At 43.0% G+C, this 20,381-nt stretch overlaps 1 protein-coding gene and 2 non-coding genes across 3 annotated transcripts in view; all 3 read left to right on the top strand.

Annotated features, from left to right (window-relative positions):
* The window catches only part of dync2h1 (dynein cytoplasmic 2 heavy chain 1), a 115,755-nt gene that overhangs the window by 73,021 nt on the left and 22,353 nt on the right, over positions 1-20,381 (top strand). The window contains exons 84-89 of the mRNA XM_030108001.1: positions 3,080-3,190; positions 4,304-4,373; positions 4,603-4,688; positions 9,098-9,173; positions 9,451-9,677; positions 10,432-10,536. Of these exons, the coding sequence (XP_029963861.1) occupies positions 3,080-3,190; positions 4,304-4,373; positions 4,603-4,688; positions 9,098-9,173; positions 9,451-9,677; positions 10,432-10,536 (675 nt within the window). The remainder of the gene's footprint in view (positions 1-3,079; positions 3,191-4,303; positions 4,374-4,602; positions 4,689-9,097; positions 9,174-9,450; positions 9,678-10,431; positions 10,537-20,381) is intronic.
* Positions 14,890-14,962, top strand: trnam-cau (transfer RNA methionine (anticodon CAU)). Its single transcript has one exon. It is a non-coding gene; the product is annotated as a tRNA-Met (tRNA).
* On the top strand, positions 15,874-15,946 carry trnam-cau (transfer RNA methionine (anticodon CAU)). The gene has a single exon. It is a non-coding gene; the product is annotated as a tRNA-Met (tRNA).

Here is a 20,381-nt window from a genome sequence, read left to right as displayed (position 1 = left end):
TCTGTTTGCTGTATGAGATTTTTGTAGAAACAAGACATAAAGGCAATATAAAAATGAATCCATTATTAAATGAGCCTCAATCATGTATGGAAGAATCATGCAAAATATCACAACCTGAACCCTCCTCCTCCTCCTCCTCATAGAGCTCACCAGCCTGCCTCTACACTGTTCTTAGATTTCATCCTATTCTTGAATGCGTGTTTGTTGCAAGTGTCTCAATACAATTGTGTTGGTCTCCATGGCACACCGAGGTCACAGGTGTTCAATGGAGTTATGAGTTAATCTCATTCTAATATCTCTCTGCACTGAAAACACTTAAACAATTGTAAATAGAAAAACTGGATTCAAAAAGAAGGCTTAATAAGAAAAAGCTTTGTAATGGCATAACAATTACTGGTGAAAAGCATTTTTACAACAAGGAAGAAAAGTCCCAATCACAAGTTCCCTTACTTTTTATGAGTCGTTTAGTTAAATAACAGCAGCGAGCACCGCCTTGACATTTCTCTAGAACGGCTTTGCAAAAGAATAAATAGAAATGTCTAACATTTCCTTCAAATGCAGAATGCAGTGATCCAGCAAAGTGGAAGATATCAAGTCTGGATCTATAAGTCACACCACAAAATGCACAAAGTTAAACGAACAGAGTTTAGTAAATTGTTCAAGTTGAAGAGTTCATGTCAGGAGGAAAGGTCAGTGGAAACGGGCAACCTGGAAGACGCTGTGTACTAAAAATGTCACCGTTATTACTTGTTTCCCTCCAGCTTGTTAGTATTTATCTATAGCTTTACAACACTTTTACACACATACATAAGAGCACATTCTGTTTGCTGTCCACATTTTCATATCTGAAATTACCTTCTGTCGTTTGCCTGTGCGTTCATGTTTCCCATTCCACATGTCTGTCCATAGCCGCGCTTCTGGTCTGGCTGTTTGTGTGACCGTGTTTTCTTGTTATTTTACTCCCTGAACATGCGCGTGTGTGTGTTGCATTCAGGAATTTATTTGCCATCCGTATGACTTCTCCCGCATGTTTCTATCAAGTCATTGTTGACTTCTGCTCGTGCCCATGTGCTTTTCCTTGTTGTGTCACTGTTACAGGTCAGATCTCACTGGGGGGGCTTGTTGTTGGCATTGATTGGCTTGCACGTGTGTTTGTATTTGTGTGTGGAAGCCTTCACCTGTGTGTGGCCATGCTGGTTTGCTCCTTGAGGTTAGCCCTGACACTCTGTCCACTCTGTGTTACTGTGTGGCTTAAAACACGTCTTATAGCTACTCTTCTCTTCTGCACACGTCCTTCCACACCCCCCACTCTCTTTTCTCTTCTTCAAGCATTCCGTTTTGCCTTTTGCTATCTGATTTTTTTTTTCCCTTTTATACTACACCCTAGCTCTGTTCTCACTAGTCTGTGCTTCCACTCCTGTTTCCCTGCCTCATATTGTATATGGCTAAAATTCTTTCTGTCAGTCTCTTTTTTTTTCTAACAGTGTCTTTGTCTCGCCATTTGTACTGCAACCGATGAGGTTGGAGTCTCAGCAGTCAAGCTTGAAATGAAAAAGTGATGCAACATGGGAAAGTGGGGAGCAGGGGGAAAATGTGAAATAGCTTGAACGTGAAAGGAGAGAGTTGGGAAAAATCCCCTGATCCACTGCAGGCAGGTAGAATGGGTTACAATAGAAGGCTTTGTTTTAAGCTCTGCCTCTATTTCCTTAGCTGTATCTGTGCTTAGTCTTTTTGCATTTCTGAGTGCTGTTTCCACTTTTCTTTTTCCTTTTCCTGCCATCTGTCTCCTTGATGCTTCCTGTCTTGAATGTAACAGTTGGCCTGTAAGAAAAAAAGGGGAAATGAAAAATGGGAGAATGAGGGGCAAGCTTGTCGGTCTTCAATATTTCGGGTGGCAATTCAGATATCCTTTCATTCCTGTCCACTCATATCCTCACACCGCTACCATTTGAACGTTATTCACTCCATTCATTTGGTTATGGATTTTTCATTGTGTCTGAATTATTACAGTATGTAGGAATGATGATCCATTTGTCACACGGACTATAGAAAAATAGCAATCACTTTAAGTTCTGAACTTTCAGTTGCGTCTTCGATGAATGACGTGAATGATATAAAATCACCTCTACTCAAAATATGATGGGAGCGACACCAGGAGTTACCTTGTCTTGATTCTTATCATTAGCATGCCAATTAAAACAGATAAACTAGCTGTCTGTGACCTGTTTAGCTCCTTGCTACTTTAAACAATATGAATGTTTTCCAACAAGCGTAAGATTAGTTTTGCTAATGGTAACTATAGACAGTCCTTCTTATTGAATATTAAAACTTTGTGCCTTTCTGTTGTTGTTGGAAATTTTTGGCAAGAAATTACACATGCACGCTTGCTTGCACGCACACACACACACACACACACACACACACACACACACACACACACACACACACACACACACACACACAACTTGAGACCAAAGGGTTTATTATGAGGATGAGGGATGTCAGTTCTTGTATTCTTTGATTTTCTGTAATCATATAAGCTCACATGAGAATGAATTAGTCTCCAAATGACGCAGAAACACATTGATCACAGTTGACTCTCTCTGTGTGTGTGTGTGTGTGTGTGTGTGTGTGTGTGTGTGTGTGTGTGTGTGTGTGTGTTTGTGTGTGTGTCTCAGTGTGTGTGTAGCCAATCAGATGACACAAGACCCTTAGGTGCCACCATGCTATTTTTAGCCACAAATCTTTGAGAAGAATAGAAAGAGATGGGTAAGGAACGTGAGGGGAGAGGTGAGAGGAGGGAAGCTGGATATGGAGATGAAGGGACAGTGAGAAGAAGAAATACTGAAAAACACAAGGAAGACAGAAGCAAATACTGTGAATTTACGGTATCTATCAGAGTGAGGGGATTCATGTCCAGGATGAAATGAAAATGTCACTTGGCAATGCCTACTTGAAATGTAACTGAGCATCTGAAATTACTGGCCATCATGACGACATGTCCTGGTATTATTTACAGCGTAAGGCTCACTCCCGCTTCAATGATTTCAACTAATTTAAATGTCGTTTCCTCTCACAGGAACTGAATGTGCTGCGTCCCAAAGCCGGGTTCCGTCTCTGGCTGACTGCTGAAGTTCACTCCAGGTTTCCTGCAATACTTCTGCAGTCCAGTCTCAAGATCACTTACGAGGTACTTCCAGGAAAAAAAAACCAAAAAAACAAACACATGCACAGGCAACCACATAATAATGCTGCGAAGAAGTTTGGTGTTGGATTGCATTCACCTAACTCACGTTGCGTGACACAATGTGATAAGTACACCTCTCTATGCCTACTCACAGATGCGCTTGCCTATGACCGCATCTTGACTGTTCTTAATGAGCTTTCTCTATCTATGAACAGAGATTGCCCATGTGTGCCTTTCTTGCTCTATATACTCTGCAAGGAGATGCAGAAGCCTGCAGCTTGTGTGTTAGTGATGCATGCTTTAGTGCTCAGTGTGCTTCTGATGGAAGTCGTGCTCATGGGGTTAGCTGCTTCAGCAGCCAAGCATGCTGCACAAACAGGCTCTTCCCATGCCTGTCTGCCTTTCAGTCTGTCTGTTCAGATACACACAATTTCATGGGTAAACTTACTGACATACTTTCCATGGATACACATACAGTTCTGCATCAAGTGAATCACTGCGGCACATTATTTCTCAGCTATATGACAAATATCAGCCTCATTATTGGAAAAATAGATTCGATTTTTTTTTTCATTTTTGGTTTTTGAAAGCTGTTATTTTCTGGATTTTAAAGGCGTGATGTCTTTGATTGATGCTGGAACTGATTAAACTCATTTGTAGTGCTAAGTTTGTAACATATGGAAAGAATTGGCCTATTCTGACAAAAGATATGCACTACTGACTGGGTATATTATGAAATCGCCCAGATGGGTACACCAAATGTTCAGCAAAGCTGATAATCTGTGAAATTATGCTAATGTGTACTCATTGTTTTTATCATAATTGGCACATATTGTTGGCAGAGGAACCATAGTCACTGAAAAATGCTCAAACACAAAACACAAGCTGAGTCCTTGGAAGAGTGGATTAGGTAAGCTAGAGTACAACATTGGAAGGCAGCATTGACAAACACATATGGGACCTGAAGGGATATGGCAGTGAGATTCAAACCGGCAGTCCTCTGACTACCAGCTCACATCTCGAACCACAAGAAAAATAGGTTTTTAATCTCCTCCTCCTTCACCTTCTGTCTCATCATTTGATTATCCCATTCTTCCTTTCGTTTTCCATCTTCAGGCTCCTCCAGGACTGAAGAAAAATTTGCTCAGAACATATGAGTCCTGGACTCCGGAGCAGATCAGTAAAGGTAAGTTCCTCTCTTTTTATAAGTTTTTTTTTTTTTTTTTTCAAATAATGACTTCTTGTGGACATTATGGCTTTAACATGGTGCTAATTGTGTGTGTGTGTGTGTGTGTGTGTGTGTGTGTGTGTGTGTGTGTGTGTGTGTGTGTGTGTGTGTGTGTGTGTGTGTGTGTGTGTGTGTGTGTGTGTGTGTGTGTGTGTGTGTGTGTGTGTGTGTGTGTGTGTGTGTGTAGGTGGTGTTCTGGTGAGATCGCAGTCTTTGTTTTGCCTGGCGTGGTTCCACGCTGTCTGTCAAGAGAGACGGAACTACATACCACAGGTAACACAAATCCACCGAAATAACAAGGGGTGGCATGATTACGGCATTCCTTATATCTCTGTTTGTAAACCAGTTTAAAATATGGAAAAAGCTGTTGAAATATTGTAACCATTGACAATACCAGAGTGCCTATACTTACCACTGCCTCTGACATTTCATGGCGCACCATGAATATGGCTTTAATTTCAAGCTTAATATAATCGCACAAATAAACACCTTGAAAACATTAAAGTCTAGATAAAACTTTTTATGTTATCATATATTTTTTTAATCATATCTGCCTTGTAGACCAGTAGTATAATATCAGCGACTGTTTTAGTGCAGTAGTTTGCTTTTTTTTTTTTTTTTTTCTGTCTCTTCATTCCAGGGTTCAGAGTTAGAGCTCACACAATATTTTAACATTATATGTTTGGGACTGTCTATGAGTGCAGGCTCAGTAATTTCATATAGTTATACCAGAAGAGAAAAGAAGGGAATTTTATCTGACATTTGACAAGCATTTGTCTCAAATCGAGATAACTAAACTACAAGTCCATGGATAGAACATTAAAACTCTGGGAAGTTTACTATTTCAGTTCCTGTTCGACCTAAAAGGTAACATTCTGGAGATTTACAAACTTGCCGAGCTTCGCTCTTCCTCCTGCCACTTTCCTGATTACAAGTGTGTGTGTGTGTGTGTGTGTGTGTGTGTGTGTGTGTGTGTGTGTGTGTGTGTGTGTGTGTGTGTGTGTGTGTGTGTGTGTACGCCACAAGCATTGGCCACTGGTGCACATGGACACTGTTGCCTACAAACACTCAGATGCTTTAATGTCTTTAGAAATAACAAATGTTCCTGGCCAGCTAATCTATGGACATCCAGTGGAGTAAAAATAAACTACTCCACAGACCAGCTGTCTTTAGTCTCACTGACCAGCAGAGGAAACATACTTGCCGTTGGAGCAGTGCCTCCGGCAGAGTCTTTGTGTGTGTGCATATGTGTGTTTGGCTGTGTGTGAGCTCGTAGTAAACCTTCTGCCTGCCCGCATTTTGAAAACAGCCCCCATGTTGATAAAGCTTCAGAGTGGCATCTTCACCTCACACTTCATGAGTGCCACCTGATGGCCAATAGGTGTGAAATGTCAAATACGTACTTGAGAAATACAAGGCCTACGATGCCACACACGGTCAAGGCTTCTGAAGAGTGAAGCGTAAAAGGCAGCTAAAAATAGAAGTATTGACCCATCGCATCTGGGAGAGGTAATTACTCTTATTTTTGGCTGCAGTTCAATAGCAATGTCATGTCTACAGACATAAATATCTGCCTCTGAGTGACTACATAATAACGTCAGTGGTGACCTGAACGCTACAGGAATGAAGAAGGAACATTATTCAGTCAACTGCCGTAACGTTTCCTCCTCATTTCCCTTCAGTTTCTAGTTTACTCTCCCAGTGTTTGATTCACGTTGAAACTGATTCCAGTGTTTCAACTTTTTTTTAATACTAACCTGATTTGAAAGCTTTAACTTTTCTATGAATATTCAAAAAATGTTGAACACTAAATGTTGAATCAGTGATGAAAAGTTGGAAAGATCAGCTTGCTTGAGCCTTTTGTCCTTAAATGTACTTCTTATGAGAGCAGTTGTGAAAAATGTAGAGAGTAGAGAGGTACATTAATAAACTAGGACGATCTTGTTGTGTCTGTGAACATATTATCAGCCTTGTATATCAGCACAGTCACCTGACCAAGGTCTCATTGAAGAAGATGTGACGTCATTCTACTGCAGGAAGCTCTGTGTCTTCTATCAAACCATACTCTGAGTGAATCCAAGCACTTGAGAGATGAAAATAATAGGCTCTTCTTTTAAAGCTGCCACAGCTTTTACTTTGTTTTGCCCTCTTATTTTCCACCAAGTTTTGTGTTCTTTAATCTCTCCTCTGTCATTTCCCTCACTGTGGTTTTTGCAAGGAAATAAACTTGGTCACTGGAATCCTTAATTTGGAACATGTTCTCACTTTACCATGCTTACCTTTTCCTGGTTTCATCCTTCCTCTTAGCTCCTTGGTTTCTTGCTCTCTGTCTGTCCGAATCTCCAGTGATTATTTTCATTTTAAACATTTTAAATGTTAATGTTAACTGTCATCTGGAAACACAGCTAATTATTGAAACAGTCACAGCTTCTTTCCATCCACTCCAACCTCACTTATTCTCTTCTTGCATCGTCTGCGAACCTCTTTGCTTTTCTCATTAATTCACTCATCAGTCTTCTTCTTTACATGCTTGGTCAGAAAACAAATAACGAATTATTAAAACAAACAGGTAAATCAATTGAGAGGGAAAAATAGAAAGACGCAAATAGAGGGAAACTAAAGGAGTTGAGATCAGAACAAGCAGATCAGGGGTTCGTATGTATGTGTGCAGGAATAATTTAGTTTTTTGTTTGATGATTAGAGGACAACAAAATTAGTGACTCATTATGCCTGGCGAACATGTGATTGCTCCCTTTCTGAAGTGTTTCCAATCAATAAACACCAATGTAGCTATTCTCATTAGAGCCAGACATTGAATAAGCAGCCAGCGTTGTTCATAAAGCAAATGCAAACATGCATGTGCACAATCTGCAGACTCACTCACATATGTAGGCACATTTGTCAAATGCAGTGAAAAATGTGCTAACACACTCACACACAGGCAAAAAAACAAAGTATTACTTCGTGATTGAGGATCATTTGAGGATTATTGAACACGACTCCATGGTTTTTGTCCACCGATCGGCTCATCATTGAATTCCTAAACAGAACTATCCTCATACTGGAAGGTTTTTTCTCTCTCTTGTTTTCAGGAGTACCAGTTATATCTTAGTATAAGTTGCATCTGTTGAAAATGCATCACGAAGAAGAAACATATATAAGTGTCTCATTGCTGTATGAGAGTGTTTTCTCAACTTATTTCTCATGAAGGCATAAAAAATAAATATTTTTGATTTTGAAATACTGGATAGTTGTGCTTGTGACTGAGTTCCAGGCTTCATTGATCCATGACACAACCCTGAGGAAAACTGTCCATTTCATCCAAGCTAAATTCTCCATTCGTCATCCATATTTCGCACAGATGATGGAAGAGAGCTTTGAAATTCCACTTCACTGTGCTGTCGACTGGCTGGAGAATGTCAGCACAGTCCTCAGAGATGATTATTTGGTAGATTATGACTGATATGTAGCTTTAATTTTGTCCTTGTTTTGCGAGGTGATGTGTGCTGGCATACTGTCCCCGTGTTGTCAGTCACTATGCTCCCACTTTTTTGTGCATTCTCAGCGACACTTCTGACCATGGTGATGTCAGATGTCAGGGGGACCTTGTTCAGTTTGGCGACGTGATCTGATAATATGTAACGTATACTGAGCTTCTTTTCAAATGAAGGATCAAACGTGTGGTGACAGTTCGCTCTGTGCTCTGACTGATAGGTGGGTGTGTGGCTTCATGTGTCATATGAAGCGACGTAACCCCCCCCCCCCCAACCACAAACACATTTTTTTTTCTCCCTTCTTTCATTTCCTTGACATGTAACAGCACCATCGATAACCCTCATCCTGCAGCTTCCTGTCTGAAAACTCTTTCATTACCGTAGTTTGTTCCTCCAGCTGTGGCCATCATGCTTCCATTGTTTTCTTCATTATTACTGTAACCGTTTTCTCAACTTTTTGTCACACAAGTTTTTTTTAATTCCAATATTTTTTTTTTTTTTCCTGGGGAAAAAAAAGAAAAACAAAACAAACCTTGCTACCTGTGGAAAGTCCGTTTGTTCCCACTTCAAATAGTGCCACAACTATAACGAACATCCATTGGTGGAATGCGTTGCAGAGCTGGCTGTGTGGGTGGAGCCCATGAAAGATTTGTCTTATTCTGCTGACGGATAGTTGGCAGATTGCAGTCTGAACAAACGAGACAGAATGCTCTTTCAAGAATTTATGAATTCAGCATTCAGTAGCCTCATTAGCGTGTAGGAGAACCATAAACTGTACAGCCGCAACTGCCTCCTCCTTATGCTGCTCAACAGCTCGGGAGTGAAAGTGCGGTCCAGACCCTTGATCTCAACACTGTCAGGTTTTTCTTATTTCTTATATGCAGAGGCAGAGAGATTTGAATCAACTGATCAGTGGTTAGGTCTGGATGATTGGACCAACTTTCTGACATAGTCCCTTCAATAATAGCAGAAAAAAGGTTTAACCGTCACATTTTTTTATCCAGCTTATGTTCCCATCTGCAGGTATTTGAATTTAGATAATATTTGTATCTGAAAAGGTGGTAATTATATCAATTCTTTGTCTTTCTCACTGTTTAGATTAAGAAAAAAACATCAAAATTTGACATGTTGTTATGCTTATGCAACTTCATTGTGTTTTTTTATCCCTCGCCTGTATGTTTTATTCAGGGCTGGACCAAGTTCTATGAGTTTTCTTTGTCGGACCTCCGGGCTGGATTTGAGATCATTGATCGGCTGTTTGAAGGTATGTTCAATATGTCAAGCTTTAATCTGAGTGGGTTTTGGGAATATCCCATCACTGTAATGCCAGTACTTTTGCAAGCAATTTCCTGAGTACTCTTATAAAATTTATATCGCAGTTATGCTTCTCATAACTTCTCACTGCTTACTATTGGGAACAATTTCCTATTGCCATTTTTTTTTTTTTTTTTTTTTTTTTTTTTTTTCCATGCTTAGTCTTTGTGCACTAACTAGCCATACGTACTTCTCACTTGATGCATATTTGTCTTGGCATGTTCAAGGTGGTAAACAGTTCCAGTGGGAGTTTGTCCACGGTCTGCTGGAGAGCGCCATCTATGGCGGACGCATTGACAACCCCTCTGACCTCCGCATCTTACGCTCCTACCTGGAGCAGTTCTTCTCTGCGCGCCTGCTGTCATCCTCTCTTTCTGCCGGACAAAAGAGGAGCAGAGGAGGAGGCCGATTCTTTCCACCTCAGATCAGCCTCCCAAGCTCGTGCTCCATAATGGTAAGGCTTTCAGCCTGATTCATGAGCATAGCTGTTTGGCAAAGCACAATATTGTAGATGATGGTAGAGTTGCTGTGTGAAACGCTAAAGCCATACCTCATTTAGATGTTTAAGACGTTAATTGTTTCTACTGAGAAATGTTAAAAAGGAAGAACTGCGCTTTGTTTTGCAACTTTAAACGCTTAAGTCGAAACTTTTTGTTCCCTTATTGGACCCAGGTGCATTAGCACACAGGAAAAACAATTCAGAGAAAAGGTGGTGAATTAATGCTCCAAAGCATGACTAGATTTCCTATTTGCAGTTTGGTCTGTATTGTTCAATTAGATTTTGTTGTGCTAGCTTCATTATAGGTTGCTGGGTAAAGTAGCCCCAAATAAATGCCATCATTTACCCCCAAGACAACACGAGTGGCTTCGGATTGCTATTGCTTTGTGTTGTGTTCATGGTCTGTGTGTACAATTTAACAGTTGGCTGAAAGTAGAAGATGAGATTTACTTTTAATGCTTTGAGGTGCAACCTGAGCGATTCTGATATGGTTTGATAGCATGAAGAAGCACCACATCGAAACTGCACATTTTCCCCCAAACCGTACAGTGGCGCTTCAAAAATTCACCTTTTATTTAGTAATACAAGGTCTGTTGTTTGATAGGCTTTAGGTTTAGATAGGCAGCACCGTTTCAATTGTTTTTCTCTTCATTTTTGCATATTGGTGGCTTTCTGTGTGTGTGTATGTGTGTGTGTTTGTGTTTCCCAGGACTACCGCAGCGTAATAGAGAATCTCCCAGAGGATGACAGGCCTGCATTCTTTGGTCTTCCTGCCAACATCGAGAGATCCTCCCAGAGAATCATCAGCTCCCAGGTATACACACACACACACACACACACACACACACACACACACACAAAATTGTGCATTTGTAATTTTCAGTCACTGTCATGACACAACTGTGTGTAGTGTCAAAGTATATAATTTTGTTTTGAAGTCAATATAAAACACTCATGTGATATTTACATAATAAGTTAGAAACTCTTTATGTGTATCTGTGTTTTCTCCAGGTGCTCTTAGTTGCTTCTCAGAGTATGCATGTAATGTTAATTAGTGATCTTAAGTTGCTCACTAGTTTGAATTCAAGCGTATGCCTCCTTGTCTGTCGTTCTGTGTCTGCCATGTGTTGGACTGGCGATCTATCTAGGGGGGAAAAAAATTGCATAAGTTACTTATACCCCTTTCCCACTGCAACTAGCGGGTCGAACCGTGTTTTCGACCCGCTAACAATCGGCTTTTAGACTCCTTTCCCACTGCCTGCAGACCCGGGTCTAACTGGCGAGCCGCGTCGCTGCGTTTTCCCGCGCCGATGGTGTCCCACGTCGATGACATCATCAGCGTGACGGAGCACAACAAAAGTAAACAATGCAGCGTAACACAGTCCCCGTTACCTGTAGACAAATCTCCTCTTCCCCACGGATCAAGAGAAGCTCTCTGGTCTCGCTATCTTGCAACTGCTGGGTCATCTTGACGAAGGAAATCTCACGCTGTGTCCACAGACAACAACTAGCGCACTAATGTAGCCACGCTGCGTCGACGTCATCACGTAAGTTCCTGGATGTATCCCTCCCACTAAAAGCCGGTAGCAGCGACACGGTAAAAACCCGGGTCAGCTGCAGGGTTGAAAGACCCGGGTCTAAATGTCGATTAAACCCTTTCACACTGCCATGAGGAGCCGATTATTAGCGGGTTTAAGCGGATTTTTTGGCCAGTGGGAAAGGGGTATTGTATTATTACAAATAAAGAACATTCAAGGCCCTAATTTACTAAACTGCATCTCGCCTAAACGCTGCGCAAGCAGACTTCCAGCCCGTCAACGGGGCATGTCTAGAACATTTTGCAATTTTCTTGACGGGGCGCAGAGTGGCGCAGTCACCGCTCCATCCTGCCCATTGGTACAAGCGTCGCAAGAGAGAGGAGAGAAAGTGGGTTTAGCCAAGATGAGCATAATCTCGACCAATCAAATGAATGCCTCTCCTCATTTTTAAATGCACTGCAGCAAAGCACACTGCTAAATTAACATGATTAAATACTGTAAATGGCCATAATGTTATTTTATTGCGTTTAAACTTGTATTAAAGGGCCTGTATCATGCTTTTTTAGCTAGTCCAAACCCTATTATTGGCATTAACATGGTAACAGTTTATTTTTGGCGCTAAGGAAAAGTCATTTTGTGTTAAATAAAGGATTTTCGGAGGTTAATTCTGAAACCCAGAAGAGAAAACGCTCAGTTTCACTGAAAATCCCGCCTCCCCCCCTGTGGACTTTGACTGACAGCTACTTCAACCAATCGGAGCTACGTTAGCGTCTCTAAGGGTTAGCTTTAGCTCTTTAGCTTTAGCTTCTCTACACGCGGAGACACGGAAAAACATCTTTTCCTGTTAGAAACTCACGAAGCGCAGACCCTTCAGACTCTTGCTCTTGCTTGATTGTTGCTTTCAGACGATGGTTAAAGTTTATATCTGTAATCGGAGATACAAAAAGCGGCAACGCTGATTGCCGAGGGCCTGCGGGGAAAGGGGGGGGGTCTGCTCAGTGGAAAATGCGAATCAGCTGCGTGCTGATCAGAGGAGAGTGGGCGTGTTGTCTGCGTGGGGGTGGGGTGGGAGAAGAGTGGTGGGGAGGAGTTCAACTTTTGTGACGTACTTAGGTTTGAAGAGTTTCAAACGAGCTGTTTTCTACCCGAAGGGAGAGGCTGCTGTAAAGAGCAGCAGACTGAAAGAGATTACTCAGACATGCGTGGATGAAGTCAAATAACATTTTGGGGATGGTTTTAAAGGGAAATCAACTTTGGGGCATGCTTAAAACCTTAAAAAAGTGGATTTTGCATGCTGTAGGTCCTTTAAATGAAAACAAAATTGGCAAAGAGACAAAGGGCTGGACAAATGTTGATTTGAATATTGTGAGAAAAATGAAGAATAATGTTTTATTTTGTATAAGCTATATTTTTTGCATTGTAAACACTTAAATGACCCAGAAGTTACCTGCGCGCGACCACTGAAATACGCCCGCTTGGCTTTCAGTCGTAGCTTTGACACAGCCATCAGGTAGCCGCCGCTGCTACTGGCGGCCTCACTTGGACTAGTTTGCATTCCTTGGAGAGCGCAGTGAGGTATGTACGGTGAACTAATTGTTGTGTAAAGTTTGTTGTAAGGATCCGATTATAATGTAAAATGTTTACTTTTTTTTTCTTGTATTCATGTTTTTAAAACACTTTCACAGTGTGGTAAGGAGTGCATCTTAATGGGAACAAAGAAAACCTTACGCATCAGTCCGATCTCACGCCTCGTAAATCCAAGGGTTGCTACAAATACATTTTATTTCCTGGCCAATCAACCACATCCCAGACTGAGGGGAATTAAGCTTAAACCAACAATATGTATGCTTTTTCGTTATACATAATCTGCAACAAAAGAGCAGACAAACAGTTTATTGGAAAAAAAGAAATGACATAATTGCAGACGCCCTGCTCAAGGCTAAATAAAAACTTCCAAGCCACAGGACAGATAGGTTTTGATTTATGTGCATCATAACTCTTTAACAGAAATATGCTAAAGCACAACGAATCACAGGTATAAACTGGTCACCTCTGTCTGTGCGCCGATCACTGAGTGCAGCTGCACAGCAGAGCGGAGGTGAGTCTATGTGACTGAACCGCTGCTGGTTCTCATCTAGATCAATATCCTCTGAAATAATTCCTATCAAACACATTACAATCCAGCCGTCTCAGAAAAAAAGATAAACAATTATGAGAAAATGGTGGCGGTATCTTTGGTTGATCCCCCTCCCCCCAGTACCCTGCTCCCAGCTCTGTGTCCTTCGCTCTGTCCTGCTTCACATTCACTCAGTTTGTTAATATTGTACAGTGTGTGGCCATAAATTCAACTGGGGAGAAAGTGAGGACTTAAAGCTAGGGTTGGCAATCTTGGAAAACTAGCATGTAGCACGAATGTAGCATCTCCCCAAGGCTCCGCCCAGCTCCCACCCCATTGGAGGAGCTCCGTTGGGAGCGGAGACCAGTGCGTTCCTGGCGTAACCTGTCCTCAGCGCTTCGTTTCTTCGTTTTTCTTTATTTGGACTACTCCAAGTTATGGCGCACTCACCGGTAAGTAAAGCCCCAAACATTCTTCTCCGCCATTCTGCAACGACGCTCCGTCCTTCTACGCGCGTACTGAACCAGGGTCAGTGCACGCCATTGACATGTACGCGCAGGGGGCAGGTCGAACGGCGAAGGGATTTGATTGGTTTAAAAAAAGGTGTCCCGTCAAGACGATTGGTTGCTGTTTTTCCCGTTTTACTCCTGCTGTAGATAGCGGATATTTTCCAAACTACTTTAAGAACACGCTATGAATTGCTTCCCATCGGGTCATAAAGATCATTTTAACCAGTATTTAAAAAAATGTATCTCATTCAAATTGCCAACCCTAGCTTTAATTGCCTGTGAGGTTTTCAGATAAATTATCACCAGACTGTCCGCTCTCCAGCCAGCGCACACCTTCCGCACGGAAATATTACTGCGCAAAGCTGAATCTGTCGACACCTCTTCCTGGTGTGCGGCCACGCCCATTTCAACACAAGCACCCTCTGTGTTGCACCGTCAAAATAGGAGCCTCAATGTTAAAGGTACATTTTAAAACCTGAAGGTTGAGAGTTCAAATCTCACCTTAACAAGTTAATTGGAAGGGTAATTCTCATGAAAATCGAATAGGTCAAAGCTTGCCAGTTGAGTAGATCTAGCTTTTCAGAATGTCACAATGGTCATCAAATGTAAATCCTACAGCTGGAGATAACTTGCATTTCATCTGGCGAGCTTAGCAACTCTCTTTTCAAAATGTCAAGTGTAAATAAAAACCCTCACAATAACAAGATGCTTGTATTAAGTTGAAAACCAACTGGAACAAAAGTATCATATTTTGATACGAGGTAGTTCTATCTTTCATTTGTGATTTCGCTGTCATGGTTCATTCCAAAGTATTCATGTCAGACTGCACTACTGTTCTCTGACTACAGCTGCTTCTCAAGTACTGATGGTTAGTCAGTGTCATTCAAAAAAACTACTGAGTCATGTAAATGCACAGAGAGCAGTGTATTGTTCATCCGTTGTTTTTCTTGTGAACGGTTACAACTGAGAAAAGTGAACAGCCACACAAAAGACTACTTTTTCAGGCCTCGTTGGCGCAGTAGGCAGCGCGTCAGTCTCATAATCTGAAGGTCGTGAGTTCAACCCTCACACGGGGCAGTGCTTTTGGGGGAAATCGTGATCTACAAATGGGACAGGTGGCTGTACACTCACAAGTCTTCATGAAAACTTATCTTCAAGTCTACAGTAGGAAGTAATCGCCATTCCCCCAACAAACTTGCTGGAAATAGTAGCTCTGTCTTACACTTCTATCGCTACCATGAAAAATGATGAAATGTTAACTAAATTTGTGATAAAAAAAAATGTCCACACCGGAACTCATCAAAAAGAACAGTGTACTGAAGAGTCAATTGCATGAGAATTGTACATTACAATCTATTAACGAGTTGAAGTTCACCACACATGCATTGCTACCATTCTAAAACATTTAAGGTTATAAGTAGATATTATAAACCGAGGGCTGTGAGTTCAAACCTCGCCTTGACCACTTCTTTGTGAGGATAATGCTCATGAAGAGGGAACATGTCAAAGACTGTCAGTTTAGCAGATCAAGCACTTCAGAATGTGACGGTGGTCATCAAACATAAACCCTGCAGCTCTAGATAACTTGCATTTCTTTTCATTTCATCTGGAGAGCCTCACAACTTTCTTTTGAAAGTGTCAACTGTAAATAAAAACTCTCAATGCTTCACAATAACAAGGCACTTATATTAAGTAGAAAACCAACAGCAACAAAGGTATCATATTTTGATACCAGGTAGTTCTGTCAATTGTGATGTTGTTGCCTTGACTCACTCAAATCTATTCACATTATACTGCACCAGTGTTCTGTGACTGCAGTTGCTACTCAAGTTCTGATGGTTAGACAGTGCCATTTATGAAAACAACTGAGTCATGTAAATGCACAGAGAGCAGTGTATTGTATTGTATTGTATTGTACTGTAGTGGTTTTCTTGTGAACGGCTGGAACTGAGAAAAGTGAACAACCACACAATAATGCACATTTTCAGGCCTCGTTGGCGCAGTAGGCAGCGCGTCAGTCTCATAATCTGAAGGTCGTGAGTTCAACCCTCACACGGGGCAGTGTTTTTAGGGAAATCAAGATATACAAACAGGACGCCTTGCTGCCAAACAACAGGTCTTCACATAACCCATCTGAAAACCATCTGCGTGAAGGTGTAAACACTGTTATCCGCACGAACTTGATTGGAAACATCGTAGCTCGACTTTACCCTGCTGTTTAACACCATGGAAAATAATGACTTTGAACTACACTGATTCAGAAAAATGTTCTCCAACAGTACAATAACTTACCAAAAGCACAGATTACTGACGAGTCAATTATTTGAGAAATGTACATCATGATCAACAAAAAAGCTAGGGTACACCACACTTATACCCCTTTCCCACTGACTTCTTAATAGGACTAGACGTTAATTATCCCTATAATTCAGCACACCAGTTGAACGTCATTGGAGATGTCCTCTACTCTTGGGTGATATTTGCCACTGATCACGCAATGACACCAGTACTCCACATCTTCAGTTGTTTGCCTCAAGCTTCATTGGGTGTTTCGGCCTCTTATAACAAGACACCCTCTGCAGAGGTTGGCCCACCACAAGGTGATCAGTTCCCGGTAGAGTGACCACCTCCAGAAAGACAAAAAGTGGGACACCTGCCATGTTTTGGAGGGACAAGGTGGGATGGACGCAACCATCTGTAAACCCTGACCATACACTTCACAGTTTAGACCACAAGACCAGTAAAACAAAATATTTAATATGTAGCTTAAATATTTTCAGGAAACATCACACAGAATTAAGTAACAAATGTGTTTTACTTACTTAAGTAAAACATATATTGACACATTGACATTAATAATCCATCTAAAAGCACCGAAAAGGCCGAACATACAGCCTTTCAAGTATACAGGACAATAACCAACAGGCCTATATGCGCTTCCAACACACCATACTGACAGAATTCAACTAGCGCACTGTGTGAAAATCTTGGCTTAGATACATACACAATAAAACATGATTATTTGACCATTGACTCTCAGCTTAGTTTTTCTTGATTTTTTTTCTTCTTTTCTTCTTTTTACTGTTCAGCAATTTGCATTTTTTTTATAAATATGGAAAAGTGCTCTACAAATAAAGTTTGATTTGATTTGAATTTATACTTTTTGCTTGACCTTACAGCCTCCAGTAAGATCCTCTATTTCACTGCATAGGCTCAATAAAAACGAGACAGCATTGATTTAGATGTCTCTTGCTGTCGGACCTTTTTTTGATGAGAATCACATCCAGCATGTGGTTTGACATCATGTTCTCCACCAGGAGAGGCTGCTGTTGCACAGGTAGCTGAACAGGGATTTGTTGGGCTCCTCAGTTGGCCTGTTTCCGACGTCCTGTCTGGTCCGATCTGCTTGATCCAGCTTGACAATTGGCGGTCTCGGTGCTCGCGGCTCGCGTGAAAAATAGAACGAAGCGGGTGCGCGCGGCGCCCCCCTGTTGTGTGCGGCCAGTCAGATAGGTGAATGTGGGGGGCGATCAGAAGCGCTGTGCGCGGATTCCGCGTTCGAAATGCTCTCCGCTCGCGCAGATCAGAGCATAGAGGTAGATGAATAGACCCGCTCTGGGCTGGTTCATTTTGTTTGTATTCTTTTTTTTTTTTTTTTTTTTTGCCAATGAATGGAAAAGCGGGACATTGTCCTGATATGCGTGACGCGGGACAAACACTGAAATAGCGGGACAAAATAGCCTTAAACGGGACAGGTGGTCACCCTAGTTCCCGGGTGTGTGACGCACAGTGGCACCACGCGGTCACTTGGCAGCCCATACAGCATCTTTGCGTTTCAGCCATAGCCAGTGGCTGCTCCATTCTGCTGCAGTGCCAAGTTCTTAAATTGCCTTCCGTTGGGCCTGCCCTCTGATCCCTACTTCCTTCAGGAGCCTTGTGGTGGACCTGGCCACAAAGCCTCTACAGCCGACCTGCACTGGCCAGATCTTGACATTCCAGCCCCGCCCCTCTGCTTCAGCTGCTAAGTTGGCATATTGCAGTCTCTTCCGCTCAAATGCTTCATCGATGGCATCTTCCCATGGGACGGTCAGCTCAACGACGAAAACATGCCGGCAGGATTTGGACCAGAGGACCAGGTCTGTGCGCAGGTTGGTCGCTGCGATTTCAGGTGGGAAGGTGAGCCTCTGGGTGAGGTCCACCCGCATTTCCCAGTCCCGGGCTGCGTTGAGTGGGCCTGGCTCTGAAGGAGAGGACTTGGTCCCTCTTTTATCCCTTTCCCGAACAAAGGTCGTTTTCCTTGGGCCTGTGGTCTGGACATTTAGAGGCATGGCAGGTTGTTCTCCTGTTCTCGATTTCGGCAGCCAAACACTTCAGCACCTGGTTGTGGCGCCAGGTGTATCTTCCCTGGATTAGGCTGGTCTTTAAACCCACCAAGATGTGTTTGAGGGTCGCTGGGGCTGCGCACTGGAGACAGGCTGGGTCCTCTCCATACCAGGCATGTACGTTGGTTGGAGAGGGCAGGACATCGTTTGTGGCTCTAATGATGAAGCTTAGCCTGTTGGACTCCATGCGCCACATGTCACTCAATGGGATTTTCCTCCTCTCCACGCCTTCCCACTTCATCCAGTGGCCTAGCTGAGCTTGTGAGACTGCTGTGGCACACCTGGCTGCTTGCTCCTGGTGGCGCACTTCCTCCACCACCATGTGCCGCCGTTGGGCTGGAGTAGCCTTCTGCCAGGTGGGTGTTGATGTTTTCTACCCAAGGCCACCTCTACCGTGTTGGATGTGCCCTACTATGTCCCGTTGCCTGAGGGCGGCCTTTGCCACTGCGACTGCTGCAGATGACTTCCATTTCCTCCCCGTAGCTAGGGTTGGAGCAGCTCCTCTGACGAATGGATCCTGGGATTCAGTGAGAGTCATCTCCAGTCTTGCTTTGGCACATTTGTACTCTTCAACCAGGCTTGAGATCGGTAGGGAGAGGGCTCCGTTGCCGTACAAGCCTACGCTGCTAAGGCATCTCGGCAGTCCAAGCCATTTCCTCACTTGTGCGTTCACCAGCCTCTCCAGCCGATTGGCATGGGATGTAGTGACCTCATAGATGGAGATTGGCCACATGAGGCGGGGCAGCAGCCCAAACTCAAAGCACCACAGTTTCAGCTTTCCAGGCAGTGCTGTGCTGTTGATCTGCTTGAGGCCATTGATGGTATCTTGTTTGAGTTGCTCCAACTGCTTTGAGTCTTTTGGCTCAGTGCTGTACCAGTGGCCAAGGCTTTTGACAGGCTTCTCTAGAATGGTTGGTATTGGCTCGTTGTTGGCGTGGAACCTCTCATTGGTGAGCTGGCCTTTGAAAATGGAGATACTACGGGATTTGCTGGGTTTTATCTCCATTCGTGCCCATTCAGTATTCCTCTGGAGTTTATCCAGCAGGCGTTGGGTGCATGCACTTGTTGTTATGGTCGTCATGTTGTCCATATATGCCCTGATTGGAGGAAGTTGCAATCTGCTCTTTAGCCGTTCCCCTCCAACCACCCGCCAGGAAGCTCGAATAATGAGCTCCATTGCCATGGTAAATGCCAATGGGGGTGTGGTGCATGCCAATCTCGAGATGCTGCTAGGCAGTTGTAATGGCCTGTGTTGTAATACAGAACTGGAGGTCCTGGAAATAAGCCTTGACCAGCCTTGTGATGCCCTCTGGGACTTGGAGGAAGTTGAACGCTGTCTACAAAATCTCATGAGGCACTGACCCGAATTCATTGGCAAGATCTAAGAATACAACATGCAGGTCCTTCTTCTCCTTCTTGGCTGTCTGTACCTGGTGCCAGGTTACATTTGTGTGTTCCAGACAACCTGAAAATCCACCAATCCCTGCCTTCTGCACTGAGGTTTTGACAAAGTTCTTTCTTTGCAAGAATGTTGAAAGCCTTTGGACCTTAATCCTGAAGAATATCTTTCCTTCTACTTTCAGAAGACAGATTTGTCAGAACTGACCGATGGTTGAGGAATTCTTCTCTTTGGGAATCAGGATCCCTCCCGCCCGTCGCCATGCCGTTGGTATTATTCCTTTTTCCCATGCCACTTTCATCAACCTCCAGAGGTATTTAAGGACACCCGGCGTGTTCTTATAGAACCTATATGGAATGCTGTTGGGCCCAGGTGCTGAGGCAGTTCTTGCCCACTTTACTGTGTTTTCAATGTCACTCCGTGTCGGGGGCCTTGTGTCCATCTGAATCTCAGGTGGCTGGATTGGTGCCATTTCATCCGGAATGCTGGCTGGCACATGTCCCTGGATGTCGGAGTAGGTCTTCCTCAGGTGTTCCTCCAGTTCCCTGACAGGTGCTTTAAGGGTCCCAGTTTTCTCCTTGACAAAGAGGTCTCTGACGAACTTGTAGGGGTCTCTGTAGAAGGCAGTCCTTGTTCGTTCTTTCTTCTTATGTTGCTTTCTCAAACATTCTGCTCTTCACAGTGTTGTAAGACGCTGCTTGATGTCGCTCTGTAG

The sequence above is a fragment of the Salarias fasciatus genome, chromosome 14 (assembly GCF_902148845.1).
Source record: "Salarias fasciatus chromosome 14, fSalaFa1.1, whole genome shotgun sequence".
NCBI lineage: Eukaryota > Metazoa > Chordata > Actinopteri > Blenniiformes > Blenniidae > Salarias > Salarias fasciatus.
This window is presented reverse-complemented; position numbering and strand designations above follow the sequence as displayed.